We start from the raw sequence: 19,128 nt of genomic DNA on the forward strand, positions 1-19,128 counted from the left end.
GAAATAAAAAAAAAATAAAACAATTAAAAAAAAAATTAAAAAAAAATACATAAAAAAATTTTAAAAAAGGCTCCCTGTTTTGCGTTCACCTCCTCGTGGTGAGAGCTGGGCAACGGCATATTTTTTGACGGCTAAGTAACGTACTTTATTTCGATAAAACATTTAAAATCCGGAAAATCCTCAAAAACTGACTAAAACCTGAGAAAATTTTTGAATTTTTCGACGCCATATTGAATCTGCCATCTTGCCATCATTTTTCGTTTTTCAACCGCCATATTGGATCCGCCATCTTGAATTTTAAAAATCTGATAATTAATTCGTAATCAGCGGCCCAAAAAACCCCTATATACGAAGTTTCATAAATATTGGTAAAAAAATATTATTTTTCAAAAAATTACGCAAAGTAGCAAAAAATGTCCTTCTTTAAACCGCCATATTGGATGCCGCCATGTTGAATTTCGAAAAACCTACCAGTATAACTTAAAGTCCAGGATGTGAGGACGCCTTTTATGTGCTATTCGTAAAGATCTACATTTAGATTCAACTCGAAAACAAGGATTTAAAAATTTTTACCACTCAAAATTTCGCATTTTTTGTTAAATAAACAATTATAAATTTGTTAATATGCATTTTTTCAAAATTCTGACAACGTAGATCGAAAGTTCAGACAATTTTACGTCGGAAATGTCCTTTCCCTATTTTTTTTAACATCGACTTCACATTTAGAAAATCAATTGAAAACAGTAGAAAAAAATCGTGCATTTGGGACTTAATAGGTTAATAAATATTAAAAATGGAAAGTGGTGAACAAAGTAACGAGGTAATAAGTGGGTTTTTTTGCTGTTAGTTTGCAATTATTTTTTTCTATTTCAATGACTCCCATGATTAGTACGTATTTTACAACAGCCACAGGAGCCCAATACTCAAGGAATCAATGCCCCATTTAGAGACGTGACTAATCAGTTTGAATTTGTTCAATCAGCGGAATCTACCGATGTTGCAGAAGTAAATTTAATTAATCAAGTTGTAAATGGTGCAGCTTTGGAGGAATCAAATGATGTCGATGATCCAAGATTAAATTCAAACAATGAAGAAGCCGCTCAATTGTTAATTCCAAGTGAAAATGTAGTAACAGTCAATGCAGATATTGTTTCCACAGTAAGTTGAAACTTTATAGCCAATATAAAATAACATTCATACAATGAATTTTTACTTATTTGTAGGGTTTGTTACGCTATATGGAAAACAGGACTGAGGGTAAAGCTATTCTCAAGCACTATTATAGTTCTATAAAGAAAGAATTGCCATTGCCTAAAAACTAACGTAATAGACTAACACGTGTGGTGATTGAAAGAGAAAAGGATCATATTTTGAAAAATGTTTCTGTCAGTGAACAAGCAGAAAAATTTGTGTAAGTCCGTACATATGTTGTTTATAAAAATAATCTTAAGTTACGAAATTTGTAAAATAAATTATAACTTCTATGTTTCAGTATTACAAAGCAACGCTTTGAAATTTTATCAAATGAAATAGCTCATATGTTCAAATATGAGTGCCCTGCGACTTATTTTATGAGTCATGTGGTATCTTGTTAAAGGTGCAAAGAAAGTAAGTGTTTAGCCAGTGGAAAATTGTGGAATCATTATAACTATACGAAAAAAAAATTAAGAGATGACCAATTATTAGAAGGTCGAAATAATACAAGTGGAAGGTCCACTAATATTCTAAGTAATGAAGAATTCGAATCGCCAACTGATGGTACGTAAATAACATTACCTTCAAATTTTTAAAATTATTTAATGTTTTCATGTATTATATTACTTATATTATATCATATTTTGTTCAAATACTACTCTGCTAGAATGGTTGTATAATCATATTGATCCTTGGGATGAGGTCATTCATCGATGGAGAAAGACATATAAAATACGACAAGCTATATTATCACAACTTGGGCTATCAATATTTGAGTATATGAGTAAATTTCCATGTTTAAAAGTTCAGGGTGCCAAAGGATTGGTATGAAATTGATTATTAATGAACATCTATAAATATAGTAAATATCACTCATTACAATTTTTTTACAGTTTCATCTCGATTTTGATTTATTATATCGCGATAAACAATTTGTATCATTTGAAAAGTGGCAGAAAATAAAATCTACTTTGGTTAAATGTTTAGGACAGAATGGATCAACAAAATCTGCAGATGACAAGATATTATTTAGTGTCTTAACGTCTGGTGATTTGAGTACTGGTGAGTAAAATTAATTCGATTGAGTTTGTACTTTTTTTGAGCATTTATTATTTATATTGTCTTGTGTAAGTTTTCTGTATATTTTTATAAGCAAACAGCGTGAATAATTTTTTTCTTAATGATAGTTTCATAGTAATTGTTTATAAAGTTAAAATAAGTTCTTCCAATTTTTCAGATAAAGAGGATTTTCTCGTTTTATATTTATTGTGCAATATCATCAAACCACCTAAGAGAAGTGGTAAAAGAAAACGCACAGAAGATGAAAATGAAGAAAACCAAGAACCTTCAAGATCATCACGAAAAGAACCATCAAAACAATTGTCATTGCAAGAGCGTAGAAAATCTTTGATACTGCGTGTCGACGTAAACTACAATATTCTCAAAAAAATATTTTATTTCAATAACTTTCATCTTAAAAAATTTTTCTAATTGCAGGTAGCAAATCAAATACAAGCGAATCTCCAAGAGTTAAAGAAAATCTTCTCTCAGGATAAAGAAACATTTTAACCTGTTATCGTGGCAGTTGGTGCAGCGAATCGTATCAGTAATTACCACGCGGGGAATTTCGGGGGTTTTAACCGCGATACGAGTTTCCTCCGCCACAAGGCCTGTTTGACTAACTACCCCCGATTATTTAGGGCGCCAGACCGCCGGCTAATTAGAGCGATCGTCGGGGGTAGGGCCAAAATGGAGTTTCGTCGCGGGTATCCCGGCTTGCCTTCACGGCGACTGCGTAGGATAGGCAAGCGGGTGAGTACTCGCGATTTCCTCAGTTCAGGCCTCGGTATCCAACTACTCGATTCCAATTTTTCCTCCCCAAGTATGGTAAGCCGGCAGCTCAGATGATGGCTCCTTAATCCAGGTCGTAAGTCCGTTCGAATTCGCGCGTATGTTACCTATCGTGGGACCCGAAAATATAGCGAATCACCGTTACCCGATTATAACCGCCCGCGGCTGAAAATCACCAGCATGTAATTGAGGCAGGATAACAGAAGTAAATTATATGTAAAAGAACAATTAATCACTTTATTGACGTATTTATTAATTTATAAGCAAGAAGTCGGAGTGATTAGGGACAGTACAACTCTGAATAACTATGAAATAGCAAGGGTACAAATTAATCGAAATTGAATAATTTTCCGGTCGGTCATCGATTAACAAAGATGGTGGAATGGTCAGCGCAAATAACTAAATCACGAATTTTCTTTGTCTGATCTTAACGCTCATGTTCGGTTTGCGAAATGGCGGGAAGGTCAGTTCAATTAAATAAGCGCGGTAAGTTTATTCGGCTAATTCTGTGTTCGCAATAAATCGTTAGCGAAAGTTCAGCGCGAATATCCTAAATCACGAATTTTCTTTGTTTGATCTTAACGCTCATGTTCGGTTTGCGAAATGGCGGGAAGGTCAGTTCAATTAAATAAGCGCGGTAAATTTATTCGGCTAATTCTGTGTTCGCAATAAATTATTAGCGAAAGGTCAGCGCGAATCTCCTAAATCACGAATTTTCTTTGGTTGATCTTAACGCTCACGTTCGATTTGCGAAATGGCGGTAAGATCAGCACAATTAAATAAGCACGACAATTCTATTCGGCCAAATGGCGAGCAGGTCAACGCGAATAAATTAATTCAATAATGTTATTCGCCTACTCCTGCGTACGCAATAAAATTCTATACGGCTGAAGGTCAGCGCGGATAATTAATCACGACCTCTAATTCGTATAAACCTAACACTCACTTTAGATCTAGGAAATGGCGGAAAGGTCAGCGCGATTCGATAGGCACCGGCATCGACGGATCCACGCGACGCGACAACCTACGGCACTGATAATTTTATTCCCGCAATCCGCGATTAATATAAATAAGTGGCACTTTGCCTACTTACGATTCTTCCTTACTGTTTCGGCGAACAAAATTAGCTAATTTCGGATTGCTGCGTTCAGATCACAGAATATCTGCGTAATTAATCCTGTGACAAAATTATCTGGCTCAATCACTCCTTCTAGCTAGAAAACCGGTGCCAAAATGGACGAGAATCGGCTTTTCGCGGTCAAAGATCGCTTTTCTTCTCCTCTTTCCGAGAAGAAATGTTATTATTGGTCGGTATGCTAATTCGGATATCGGTAGCGCCCTCCGAATATTTTATCATTGGTCCGTATGTTAATTAGAAGGATACAGCGCCCTCCTTAACTCTCCTACTTTCGTCGTTATTTACCCTCTCTCACCCCCTCCCCCCCACTAAGGTAGCTATCATTAATTGTCGGAAAGATCTACCCCTACTCTTATCTATTTTTCTATCAGGACGGAAATCAAATTTTATTCTAATTCGCTGATTGGTCGTGACGTCACTAGCGAATTTTGTCAGAGGTTCGAATTCTGTCGGTTAATTTATTGCTTAAACCTAACGGGGTAGTTGTCGCTCGCTATCATAATAGGGGTATCGGTCGCATGCGAATTTTACAATTCAGTATCTATTCTATTTTCATTCTTTTTCAATTATAATTTTAATTTGTCATGAATACGTATATAATATACGTCGTTCCATTTGTAGCGCCCTCATCCTCGCATTTGCATATTATTCTATTTATCATTTCATATCATCTGTCTCGCTCGCTCTTGTTTAGTCTATTCCGCTCGCTCTGTCTCAGTCTGTCTCGCTCCCTCGCTCTCAGTCTGTCTCGCTCGCTCGCTCTCAGTCTGTCTCGCTCGCTCGCTCTCAGTCTGTCTCGCTCGCTCGCTCTCAGTCTGTCTCGCTCGCTCTTATCTAGTCTACTTCGCTTGCTCTGTCTCGCTCGCTCGCTCTCAGTCTGTCTCGGCGTTTTCAAATGGCCGCTCGGTCTCTCGTGCGTACCTCTCGTGTTCCTGTATCGGTTGTTGGAGCGCCTCCTGGGGCGCTCCCGTGTCGGTTGAGTGACGTGTTCCCGGGTGTTTGTGTGGTCGCTGTTGTGCTTGTGTATGGCGCTCAGGATGTCGCCGATGGTGTTCGGCAGCTCGACACAGCTGTTTGCCGGCTGCCACTTCATCGGCGATTTTCTGCTCGCCCCAGGAGTGTTAGTGCTTTGTGAGTGTTGGTGTTGATGTCTGGGAGTGTAGCGGATCTGCATGTGTCATCAACATGCATTTCCGTTGCATTTCCCAGTCAAGTTTTTCCGTTTTCTTTTGCCGGTCGGCCACGTGGTCGGGAGTGAGTGAGTGCGTGCGCTCTCTTTTTCCGTAGTGCGCTCCTTTTTTTCTCTCTTCTCTTTGAGTGTCCGTTGGATCGCGTTTGTCAAGTTTGTTTTGCCAATATCTCCGGTGTGGTTGTTTGGACATGAAAAGGGATAATTGTTTTATATAGGGCGCGTTTGTTTTTATTTTATTCAACCGGTTACGGGGCGGCAAGTGACGAGATGGCCTTTCTGAGGTGTTGCAAATAATGCAGCACTCAGGAAAGGCCTTGTAATGTACCGCATTACAATAGTTAATGATTTATGATGTTGATTCGATACTTGAAGCTGTGGAACTGGCGCTGAAAGTTTTTTTTGTACTAGACTGCAAATATCCTTTGTATACGAAAAATGTGTGGACTTTCCTTCACCAAGTTTGCTTCAACATTGTGCTGCCAGAAGATAAGCTTCCGAACGAAGCTATTGCACTTATTGGACACATTAATCAGTTGTAGATATAAGATTTATAAAGCTTGTAACTGCAAACGTTATAAGCTCACTGTCAGTATTATCATTTATTATTACTGTAAAAATGAATACAGTAACGTGTTCCTATTGTCAACTTTCTGTTGATAATTACAATCTTCTTTTTAAACATGTATGCGAGTATCATAAACTTTCATCTGATTTGCGGTGCTTTGCTCCGGAGTGTACTAGACTGTATTCCAATTTCGATTCGTTTAAAAAGCATTTGCGTAACAAACACAAAGATCTCTTATCTGAGAGTGATAGTGTTGTTAAAATTAATGATAGAGCAGAGACTTATGTAGAATCTCGTAATGATTTTTTCACCATCGATTATCAAACAAATGGAAGTACTTCCGAGGGATCGGTAGTTTACGAGTGTTCTGAAGAATCGGAAACAGATGAAAAAGAAACACTTCCGTCGTATATAAAACCGTTGAATGAGATTGTTATCAAATATAGCGCTAGTATTTCTAGTTTTTAAAAAGTGCCTCGAAAGCATGTTAATGACGTAATCGACAAAACAAAAAAGTTTTTATCTGACTTATCAGTACTTTTAAAAGTCGAAATTCAAAATGAGATTATGAGTCAAAATGTTAATGTGATAGAAAATATTAACAACCTCATTGACAATTTTTTCACTTGTTTGAAAACTGTCGATACCGAGCAAAAACGGCTCACGCACTATAAAAAATTTAGAACATACATTGCACCTGTTAGCATTAATATTGGCGAGAGATTAGAGTACCGAAAAATTGAAGATAAGCAAAGACTTGTTCACGTCCCGGTTAATGCTCAATTCATTCCACTACGATTTGTATTGAAAAATTTTTTCGAGCTACCCGGTATTTTTAATGAGACCATTGACTACATGAATAGTTTAAAATATAACAACGAAATAATAAGTAACTTTGTACAGGCAGAATTTTGGAAAATACGTTCGCAAACATTTGAAGATAAAATAGTCTTTCCACTAATTATGTATTTTGATGACTATGAAAACAATAATCCTCTTGGTACCCATAAGGGTTTATCAAAAACCGGCGTTATTTATATAAGTATACCCGGGCTACCTTTAAAATACCAAGCTAAAGTTCAGAATATCTTTTTATTTATATTATGCAATACACTTGATCGAAAAGTTTTTAAAAATCCAATTATTTTATCTAGAGCAATCGTTGAACTTAACTTTTTAAATGAATGGGGTATCGACATTGAATTATCTGATGGAAGTGAAAAAACAATTTACTTTGAATTAGTTTTATTTGTTGGGGATAATCTTGGCCTCCATTCTTTACTTGGTTTAACTGAAAGTTTCAATGCAAACATTTTTTGCCACCATTGCTTGGTTAAACAAGATACAAAAAATTTAGTTTTTCTAGAAAATCAATGCACTCTCCGAACGCTAGCAAACTATACCTATCTACTTAGTTTAAATAATTCTTCAATGACTGGTATATTAGAAGAATGTGTTTTACATAAAATACATCATTTTCACTCTTCCAAAAATATTGCTGTGGACGTAATGCATGATATATTAGAAGGCATATGTCGTTATGACTTAGCATTGTTACTTTATTACTTTATTTTCGAGCTAGAATTGATTACTTTAGAAAGCTTTAACGAACAATTGCGAGGTCTTGATTATGGCCCTGGCTACAATATTAATAAACCTCCAAAAATTAACAAGAAGGCAATAAAAAATGGTTATATAATTTTGACTTCTTCAGAAATGCTATGTTTAATATTAAATATAAATCTAATTATTGGTCCACTTATATCAGAAGAGTGCGAAAAGTGGCAAATGTATCTTTTACTTAGAGAAATAGTAACAATCGTTTCTAGTACTAAATTACATCCTTCGACTAATCAATATTTAGAAATTATTATTTTTGAGTATTTATCTAATTTGGCGTCATTATTTCCAAATGCGTTCAAACCGAAACATCATTTTCTCATACATTATCCGCGTTGTATGAAATTATTTGGTTCCTTATGGAAATTATGTTGTTTACGCTTCGAAAGTAAAAATCAAGAAGGAAAAAATGTAGCAAAGACTACTACAAGTCGCATTAATATTAACAAAACAATTGTTATAAAACACCAGTTAGATTTAAATTATAGATTTATGGCAAAGGAGGTAGCTGAACCGACTATTCAGTCGAAAAATAAAAAATTACAGGTGTCAAGTTTACCAGAGTTCAAAAAATTTAAGCATTTGTTGAAAAATTTTGATTTTCGTTACGTTAAAGCAATTTCATTTTACGATAAGTTAATTAAGAAAAATAGTGTGTTTGTTATATCTTCCTCTTTAGGACCAGTGTTTCATTTAATACATGAAATTATTTTTCAAAACGGTAAGCACATTTTTATCACAAAAAAATTAAATGATTGCTATTTTGATGGTCATTTAATGGCTTATAAAATTTATGATTTGAACGTTTTGAATGGATTTTAGTGGAAGAAGTAGAACTTTACGATTGTTATTTAACCTATATGATTATGTTACCCGATGGCTATAATTGTATTTGTAAAAATTGGATCTGAAATAAAAGTTTGTTAATTAGTAAATAATTGTTTTTTTAACTTCCTGTCAAAAATGGCATGTTTTATTGTATTTTATATTAATAAAATAACGTTTCTTATTTTGATACTTTGTTCTATCAAGTAGTTTAATATTTGATTTGAACATAGATGGCATTTTGGAAACCCACGAGCGGCGGGTATTCTAACCAATTACTATATAAGAACATACCTTTCCACTGCGCATATGTCAAAAATGCGTGGAAAGCGATATAGCGATATACCTATGTAACTACAGTAGCGAGTGAATTGGGTTAGGTTATCAATAAATATGAGTAAAGGTGTGCGGTTGGTGAGCGGAGAGATACATAACTGAACTTTCCTGGTCTTAGACTTCTGGATTTTTTCAAAAATAGCGTGCAATAGTTAAAAAATATCCTGTGAATATATGATTTATATTTTTCCATTTGATTTCTAAATATTTAATTTCTAACCTAGTAAAAATTAACATGATACTAATAATATTTATTATGCCGAGAAAGCAACATTTATATAATTCCCAATGATAAATCATAAAAGTAACGAGTAAACTTTACTATGTCAACTAATAAATTTTACTATGTGAGATGATAAAATGTATTCTCTAAATGGTAAATTTTGTTACATCGCGTAGCAAAAATTGTACTTGGAAGATTTACTATACAACATAGTGATTTTTACTACATAACAGATGTGTCCTTGCGTTACTATATTTTATAGTAATTTTTACTATGTTTTTAGCTAATATTGTAAGGTCATTTCTCTCAGTGTAGGTGCATTTACATGGATGGTCCAGGAGGATCTGAAAAAACGTACGTTTATGAAACTATATATTATAAATTAACTTCAGAGAACATTAATATATGTTCAATGGCATTTACCGGCATGCAGCTACATTACTTCCAAATAGAAAGACTGTACATAAAACTTTTGGCTTACCAGTACCTCTGTTTCAAGATTCTTCTTCTAATATCAAAGCCCAATCTCAAGAAGCTCAAATATTAAGAGAAACTGATGTATTTATTAGGGATGAAATTTTAATGGCTCCGAGATACGCATTAGAAATCGTAAATAAAACTATAAAAAATTTTATAGACAATGATTTGCCATTTGGAGGAAAAATTATAATGGTAGGAGGAGATTTAACCCATTAAGGCCCATGCCAAACCTGGGAAAGATAGCGCCAAACTAACTATGCCAATCGTAGCTAAATCGAAAAAAAAAATACCCGTGTTTTTTCTTTTGCCATTTTCAATTGTTTATAAAAAATTATTTAAACAAATTATCAAAAAGTTATTATTTTCAAAAAACTGATAGCGGCAATCGATTCTACGGGAAAAAACATGAAAGAAATGTATATAACGTTTTTTTGTCAGACGTCAATTTGTTAGTGTAAAACGGCTATAAACAATTGCAAGTCTGTCAGGTACATGTGTATACGTCAAATCCCAAGCAAAATCTATTGCCGATAGCGCCAAACTAACTATGCCAATCGTAGCTAAATCGAAAAAAAAATACCCCTGTTTTTTCTTTTGCCGTTTGCAATTGTTTATAAGCAATTATTTAAACAAATTATCAAAAAGGTATTATTTTTAAAAAACTGATAGCGGCAATCGATTCTATGGGAAAAAACATGAAAGAAATGTATATAACGTTTTTTTGTCAAATGTCAATTTGTTCCAAAAACAAATAACTGTAAAATAGCGATTTTCTATAATACATTCAAATTGTAATGAAAACTGAATCCATAATATTACATAAAACCGTTAGCCCGCCACTCAAACGTGATCTCTAACACGGTTTCAATAGAAAAAAAATTTTGCAAACTCTTTGCAACTTCGTAACCCAACAATTACTATGTTAGTCAAATTTCCAAATGTACAATTTGTGAAAATTCAAAGCTTTCTGTCCTATTTTCTTAAACAAATTGACGTCTGACAAAAAAACGTTATATACATTTCTTTCATGTTTTTTCCCGTAGAATCGATTGCCGCTATCAGTTTTTTGAAAATAATAACTTTTTGATAATTTGTTTAAATAATTTTTTATAAACAATTGCAAACGGCAAAAGAAAAAACAGGGGTATTTTTTTTTCGATTTAGCTACGATTGGCATAGTTAGTTTGGCGCTATCGGCAATAGATTTTGCTTGGGATTTGGCGTATACACAGGTACCTGACAGACTTGCAATTGTTTATAGCCATTTTACACTAACAAATTGACGTCTGACAAAAAAACGTTATATACATTTCTTTCATGTTTTTTCCCGTAGAATCGATTGCCGCTATCAGTTTTTTGAAAATAATAACTTTTTGATAATTTGTTTAAATAATTTTTTATAAACAATTGCAAACGGCAAAAGAAAAAACAGGGGTATTTTTTTTTCGATTTAGCTGCGATTGGCATAGTTAGTTTGGCGCTATCGGCAATAGATTTTGCTTGGGATTTGGCGTATACACAGGTACCTGACAGACTTGCAATTGTTTATAGCCATTTTACACTAACAAATTGACGTCTGACAAAAAAACGTTATATACATTTCTTTCATGTTTTTTCCCGTAGAATCGATTGCCGCTATCAGTTTTTTGAAAATAATAACTTTTTGATAATTTGTTTAAATAATTTTTTATAAACAATTGAAAATGGCAAAAGAAAAAACACGGATATTTTTTTTTACGATTTAGCTACGATTGGAATAGTTAGTTTGGCGCTATCTTTCCAAGGTTTGGCCTGGGCCTTAATGGGTTAAAGCAACTGTTGCCAATTACAGTTCGAGGAACTCGAAGTGAAATATTAAGCCTTTGCGTTGTATACAGTAGATTTTGGAAATACTTCACCAAATTTTCACTAACTGCAAACATGAGAGATTTACCAAATGAAATAGAATTTTCCAAATTTTTATTAGATATTGGCAATGGAACATTGAATGATCAAAATGATTGTGTAAATCTTCCTGAACATTGTATACTTCCACCAACTTTTAACATAATTGATGATACATTTGGTATATTAATGAAAGAAAACAAGTTCCAAGATATGTGTAAATGCTCTATATTATCGGTTAGAAATGTTGACGTAGACGACATTAATAAACAAATTACTAACTTATTAAATAAAGATTCTAAACGTATATATACTGCCATCGATGTCGTTAATAACAATGGTGAATTAGATGATCTTATTTTACCCAAATATTTGCACAATTTAAATCCAACAAGTTCACCTCTTCATGAATTACGCTTAAAAAAAAATTGTATTATAATACTCATCAGAAATATCAGTATTAATGAAGGTTTGTGTAATGGAACGAGATTGCAAATAATCGACTTATCAAACCATTTAATAAAATGTAAAATTTTAACAGGCGATAAAACTAACGAAGTTATATTTTTAAATCGTATAACGTTGTATTCTGAAAATGATTATCCATTTTTATTTAAGAGAAGACAATTTCCAATCAAATTGGCTTTTGCAATGACAATCAATAAAGCTCAAAGACAAACTTTTAATAAAACGACTGTAGATCTTAGAAGAGACGTATTTAACCATGGACAACTTTATATTGCAATGTCTAGAATTCGATCTTGGGATTCTATCAAAATATACTTAGGAAATTATGTACATTTAAGAAAAGTTAAAAATCTCGTGTACAAAAAACTATACCAAAAATAATTCACAATTTGCAAATTATATAAATTTCTGTTCCGTCGTCACGGAAAGAGAGAGAGAGCGTATGTGTGTGTGTGCGACTTGTAGGTGCGCCCCGAAGTGGCGGCGCCACCTACTTGCGCGCGCGTTCGTCTTTTCTCGCTCGCACAAAAAGAAGGGGAGGGAACGGGTTCGCGCGCGTTTTTAAGTCTGTAGGTCACGGCCAGCACGAGAGGAAGGAAGCAAGACCAGAACGTGAGGAAGTCATCGTGCGAGACAAAGGAGATCGCACCCGCCGATCTCACGCGTCCGGAAAATACGAAAATCGCAGAAAAACGTACTGCGTACCGCGACGCGAGTTTCGCAATCAAAGTCGCGAGCGAATCCGCCGTGAAAATTCCGTCCATAAAACAACTAAACGAGGGTCGACCACGTCGACAGCGCCTGCGGGCCATCATTTCTACAAGTGTGAGTGAGTGCGGTGTGCGGGAGCTCCCCGGGTTCGGGTCGCGTTCGTGCGCGTCGTGCGTGCTGTCACGAGGCAGCCGGTTTTTCCGCGCGCGCGTGCGGGCTGCGAAAAGCCACGCGATCGCCGCTTTTCCCGCGCGCGCCGTAGTACGGCCACGAGACTGCCATTTTTGTGTGCGATTATACAAAGACTTTTATGCGTGCGTGCGAGCGAGTCAAACCCGTCACGTCACCTCTTGCAAAAGCGTTTTGTTCCTTTGTTTTTACATTCAATTCTAATTGCGAGTTCTTTGTCATCTGATATTTTTGATTTCTCATTTTTTCTTTTTTTTTTGTGTGTTGTGTTCAAATAAATGGGTTTTTTATGCCGCAAGGCTTTTTCCCAAAATACGTGAGATTCATTTCGAAAACCTTAATCATTTTCAAATAAATTTTAATAGTGCTGACATGCCACCTAGGGTATGCCAGGGTTCAATCAAATAATTTCAATTTCAATAAATTGAAAACTGTAAATTATTCTTGGTACTTACGTGCAATAACATATCAAGGAATGCGAGACTGAATAATATGTGGTGCATACTTATAAATTATTTTTAAATAAATCTTTTTATTAAATATAGTTATTACAATACACTTGAAAAAAAAAAATTACAGCGCGCGTAGCGCGCTCATTGTTTCTAGTAGCAATAAAACACCAATTGCGATTTAATTACCGTTTACTATCAGAAGTTGATTCTAATTGTTCTGGAATAAAACTAGACAAATATATATGAGAGTTCAGAATATTCCAAAATATTTTTCTGTTTACATGTACTGTACCCAATACTGTTAGATACTCTAAAACACTATTTATACTTTAAAACATTTCGAGCATAAAAGTAAATGATATTACAATAAATCATATCATGATTCCAAATGAATATTGACCTCTATTCTTGTATTTAAAAAACACTGTAATACAAGAAAAAGAATTTTTTATAATTTTGCAACAACTTTTAAATATAAGCTTTATAGTCATTCTAATTTGTATGAACATGGTTCATTTAAATTTAATTGGACTTTATCAACAAATATTAATTTGTATAGTTTTATCCTAACGCATATCATTACAACTTATAACGGTAAAATGCTTATAATAAAAATTGGTTTCAATAAATTGAATAGAATTCCTTTAAATGTTGTTATAATATATACTAAAATATTACAAATGTCAATTAAACTGTATTAATAAAATAAATTTTGAAACAATATTCTATACTTTGTATAGAGCTTCAAATTACTTCAGAAAACTAACTTCAAAAATTTATTTTTATATAATTTTTACTATAAAATTTCATAATTTTTTATCTAATTTTTTCATGTATATTTCATTGCTTTAACTATTGTTAAATATATATATTTCCATCTTGAAAAGTTTGTCATAATAATTTAATCCAATACTTCTAATCGAACAAAAAATATAAGAAGAAATTTTACGATGAATTGTCACCTGAACTTTAATTTTTATGTCCATGTCACTTTCATTTCCTGGATTATGATACATCACCGTAATTTTTCCTTTAACTATCTCCATCATTTTATGAATATATTTTTTCCATGTATAATTACAAACTGCCGATTATAAATTTTATGTAGAGATGTCATTTCTATCTCTCTATCTGGATCTGTTATAGCTTCAATTTGAATACTTATTGTTAATAAATTAATATTGATACTTATAATTAATTTATCAAATTCATAGAAGGGATTTAATTAGAAATATCTTTATTTATATGGTACACAGTAATATGTTTTTTTCTAAAATATACAGACTAAATACCATCTTGATAAAATTTCATTGTTTCTTCAATTTGAAAGTATTTGTCTAAAAAAATAAATTTGACATAACGCTATGAAATAACGTATTTTGAAATGTAAAATGTTAATAATTCTTAATGTTTTCAACAATTCATGTTTGGTGAATTTTCTTTCAATAAATGCATAATTATCTCGAAGACAAATCCACTGTTTTATTGTGATACTTATTCTCTATGTTCAAGCAAATTAAAATTTTTATTTTGTAATAACATGAACACTATACATTGGGCTTGTCAAGATAAGCTTCAGTTATTTCTTGACATAACATTAATTTCATTTCTTAATAATTTCTAAGAATACATATTATTTCATTTTCAGAAAGCAAAATGACTCTAATAACAATTGATAATGATTATAGAGAACACAAACCCAAACGTTTTGATGTCTGTTTAAATTTGTAATAAAAACCTAATATAATAGTCTAAAAAATCAAAAATAAACCAAATTAATATTTATATAAGTAAATTGTTACTGCAAAACTGGAAATATTTTCAGATTATAAATTATAGAGCACATACATAAGCAGCAAGTAAAGAGCAATAAACTTTTTCATTATTTATTAAGATCACATGTTTTTAAAGTAACGCAATATTTTATTCCTATGAATTTGATGAATATTACTTATAAGTTCCAAAATTAATTTATTAAAAGTAAATAACTATTTGATTAAAACAAAGCTGTAAAAGATAGACAGAAAAAAATTGATATTTATATGAAACATTATAAACCCTCAATGATCAGTACAAACCGTGATGTTGAAAGAGTGAACTATTCAATGTCAAACCACAAGAAATGCTGTCTTAACTTCATTTATTGCTAACTACATATCTTATGTAGTAGATAACACATTTTTTATTTCTGTTTTCAACAAAAAAATGTTGAAAAAATAACATTTTAGATAAAATTTCAAATTTTTAAGTTATAAGTTAATATTTATAAGAAAAAGGTGATAAAATTGTTATTAAGAGACTAATTGGGTTTTATTAATTATAGTTTTTTATTACTTATTGTTATAAGTATTAAAAAGATGGTCATCCTAATAAGTTCAATACTTATTGAATATTTACTTTCAAATAAGGATTACTTTTATTTAATCGTTAATAACTTTTGAGAAAATGAGCATATTAATTTGAAAAGTGGCAGATTTTTATATTAAAGTATTTTAAGATTGTATTGGAAAACAATAAACTTAAGTGTACCTTTTTTCAAAATCACATTTTGTTATAAGCACAGCTCCAATTTTTAATCTTACAAGTCAAAACATTCTGTAATTCGGGTATACTCCTTATATGCACGGAGTAGCAGCGCGTCAGTTGCTTCCGATCAGCTGATTGGCCAAACATTACACTTGCAACTGTACCGTAATTAAACTTATAGTGCATTCGCACGCGGAAATTCATAAATACAAAAAACAAATAAGATACTATTGAAGCGTTATGGAAAAAAGAAAACTGCCATTTCAATTACTCACTTTTCATATACAGCATCTTCGCCGCAGCACTTCCGTATTCGGGGTTTAGCTATGGTCACAGCGGTAAGGTGGCTATGATTGTTTGGTTTACAAACAAGTAAACTCTTACCGCCGAGGCAGTACTCATCGGGCTTAAGGGTGGGTTTGGAGCCAAGCTCAAGGGCTACCTCACCAAAGTCAAACACAATAAAAGGGTTATAGTTGCTAGGAGGCACGTAACGCAACTTCTGTGAATTAGGGCAACGAGGTTGTGTGGCTTCATGCACTTTCCACCACTTAGGTATCTCCGGTAAGAAATCACCCTTCTCTGGCGAGTAAATAGTTGGTAGGAACACCTTGTTTGTAGGCACGCAATCGGGTGTCTTGTCAGATCCGACTTCGGGTTCGCCTAAATCCTCTCCTATACGGCAGCATCGCATCACATTCACTTCTGAGTCGTTGACATCTGCCGCTATTGCTTGATAGTCATATAGAAATAGACATAACACCATTAGTAGTTGACCTCGCAATCGTGAGGAAGCAATCATTTTATTTTAACGTTTTTTTGACATGTAACCCTATTTGCCTGCTCAAATCAACACTACATCATCCGTTGAGAATGCTCGGTGCAATCACTTTAGCACCACCTTGTGGATCTCCTGTCTTTCCCGGCTGCCTGCCTCTGTCTCTTCTCTTTTGTTCTATAGCTCTCCGTCTTCGAACAAAGTTGTTGCCACACTATAAAGATTTGTGTACCTGAAATGTCTACTAGTCATGCACCAATCGAATTATTTGGTACATGATTATAGACTATTTTATTTCGGACATAAAAATTTATATTTAAAAACGTAAACATTAATGTCGCGAACGGATATAAGATCGAGTGTAATAACATTACCTTTACCCACCGAGCGACTTGTTAATACTGGCTTGGGTATTGGTAATTTTGCCCTCTGCCTTTCTCTCTACTGTCTATCTACCATCTCTCTCTCTCTCTCTCTCTCTCTCTCTCTCTCTCTCTCTCTCTCTCTCTCTCTCTCTCTCTCGCTCTCTCGCTCTCTCTCTCTCTCTCGCTCTCTCGCTCTCTCTCTCTCTCTTTTAAAAGCATGCAGTACGGACCGGCAATGGACTCGGTTTAGCTCGGCTTTATTCGGCCATTCGCAATTCCGCTTGATAAAAAATGCGCGCGCAATTCTGCTTACTTTTTCATTTGTATTTGCCTTCGATCTTTTCGCTCTCATGAGAGCTAAAAGATATATATATATATATATATATATATATATATATATATATATATATATATATATCTCCTTTTTCTTAAAAGAATGATAAGAATGAAAAGTGCGCATATATTCAAAATTTTAATTTTAATTTTTTTTTATTTTAATTAATTTTTAATTTTTATTTTTAATTTTAATAATTTAGTTATATTAAATTTATATCAAAATAGAATTGATTATTTTAATTTTGATACTCAAGATACTTAAGATTTAGATTAAGTGTGGTAAGTTGGTTTTAAAGTACATCATCAAGTAAGTATCGCACCGTCGCACGCATTACTGTTACGTCACATGTGGTCAACAGTGCGTTAGTTTAGTACGTGTAATAATAAGCAATTAGCAAAATCAAATATATTGTCGCATGGTCGATGAGATTAAGCCACGTTTAATTTAATTAATAAATAATCCATCAATATTGTTGACATCGTTTCATTTAGAACCAAAGAAGGTAAGTTATTATTTCAAAATACAAAATATGCATTTATAATATAAATTATTTAGTTTTAGTGCGGGTACTATATGATTATAATATAAATCTATAAATTACAAATGTTATAACCTCGAAATCTCTTTCATCGGCGAATGAACACGTGTTACGCATATATAGTATAAAAGCGTTTGGATTTTTTAATTTGTTTAAGTTTATATAAAAATATTCAATTCTATGTAATAGTGCTTGATTATGTATTTTTCTGAATTTCTGAATTGAAAAAGGAATTAAGTAATAAACTCATTATAATAAAATGATTGTTTCATAGTTATTGTACAAAACTAATTTTACATTTTAAAATATTATAGTTATGGATATGAACGAGGAAAATTTTACTGCGGCTGATTATACATCGTGTGAGGATTTGAAGGTAATTGAACCAGAAGACAAAACAGTGTATATGTGGCGGTCACGCCAAGCTTACAACAGCTGCCACAAGAGGTCAGCACTCCGCAGTCGTCGGCAACAAGGCGGCGCAAACAAGCGCTCGTTCCCCGCAGCGAATTCACGTAGCAGCAGTCCGTCTCTCACCGGCGCTCGAGGCAGTTGGCGACGCCTTTGCCAACTTCTCGTGGCAACTATTTGGTTGCTGTAGCGCTAAGAGAGTAGCTCAGTTAATTCACATTTGAATTCCTCTAGCTCAGGGAATCAAACAAACAAGTAAACAGTGTAAATAGAGATTACATCAGTCTACTGTAATCAAAATCGAAATAAAGTTCAGTCTTAATTAAATCAATCAAAGTGTCAAATTATTCCTCAGCGTGCGAAGCAACCTTCTACATATATATAAATTTTTTCTTGATATTATATTACTTGAATTTTTTTATATTATATTATTTCATCGCTAAATAAATTGTTGTAGGGAAATTATAGGTTATATTGAATCTCTTATTGCTCCATCAGAAGTCGGTAAAGAAAAAAAATATAACCTTTTTAAAGTAATTATCAGTAATGGCACTATGAAAGTTACCCTTTTAATTTGGGGAAAAGAAATGATTAAGAAATACGAGGATCTTATGAAATTGAATAAGGTAAAAATAAAATAAGTATAATTTTGACTGATCACGTTTAAACTATTTTAAATATTTTCAGATTATTCATGTTGAAAAGGCGCATTCGAAAATAGCTAATGTCAATTTTGTGAAAGACGAAAAAATGTTAAAGATTGAACTTTTAATCAAACCTGAAACAATTATCAAGATCTGTGGAACACATGGTTTGGTTGATAATAAAGGTGAAGACATTCCAAGCGTAGTAAATTTTTCTACAATAGCTGACATTACTGGACCAATAGGTACGTTTATGAAATTGGAATAAAAGTACTAATAACTTAGCTTTCTTAATACTTCTTAAACTTCTTTCTTATACTTTTTGAAAATTGCTTTTTTCTTTCTTATATAAAAAAATATATAACTATATGTATTCATAATAATTATCTATCCTTATTACC

At 33.0% G+C, this 19,128-nt stretch overlaps 1 protein-coding gene across 1 annotated transcript in view; it reads right to left on the bottom strand.

Moving 5' to 3' along the window:
- Positions 1-16,865, bottom strand: part of LOC131674381 (probable G-protein coupled receptor Mth-like 1) — a 567,109-nt gene extending 550,244 nt beyond the window's left edge. Inside the window, exons 1-2 of the mRNA XM_058953025.1 lie at positions 16,807-16,865; positions 15,930-16,718 (exon numbers count right to left, since the gene is read on the bottom strand). Coding sequence (XP_058809008.1) covers positions 15,930-16,456 — 527 coding nt within the window. The 5' untranslated portion in view covers positions 16,457-16,718; positions 16,807-16,865. The remainder of the gene's footprint in view (positions 1-15,929; positions 16,719-16,806) is intronic.
- Between the last annotated feature and the right edge of the window lie 2,263 nt (positions 16,866-19,128).

Source organism: Phymastichus coffea, unplaced genomic scaffold (genome assembly GCF_024137745.1).
Source record: "Phymastichus coffea isolate CEN01 unplaced genomic scaffold, Cenicafe_Pcof_1.1 PCOF00014, whole genome shotgun sequence".
NCBI lineage: Eukaryota > Metazoa > Arthropoda > Insecta > Hymenoptera > Eulophidae > Phymastichus > Phymastichus coffea.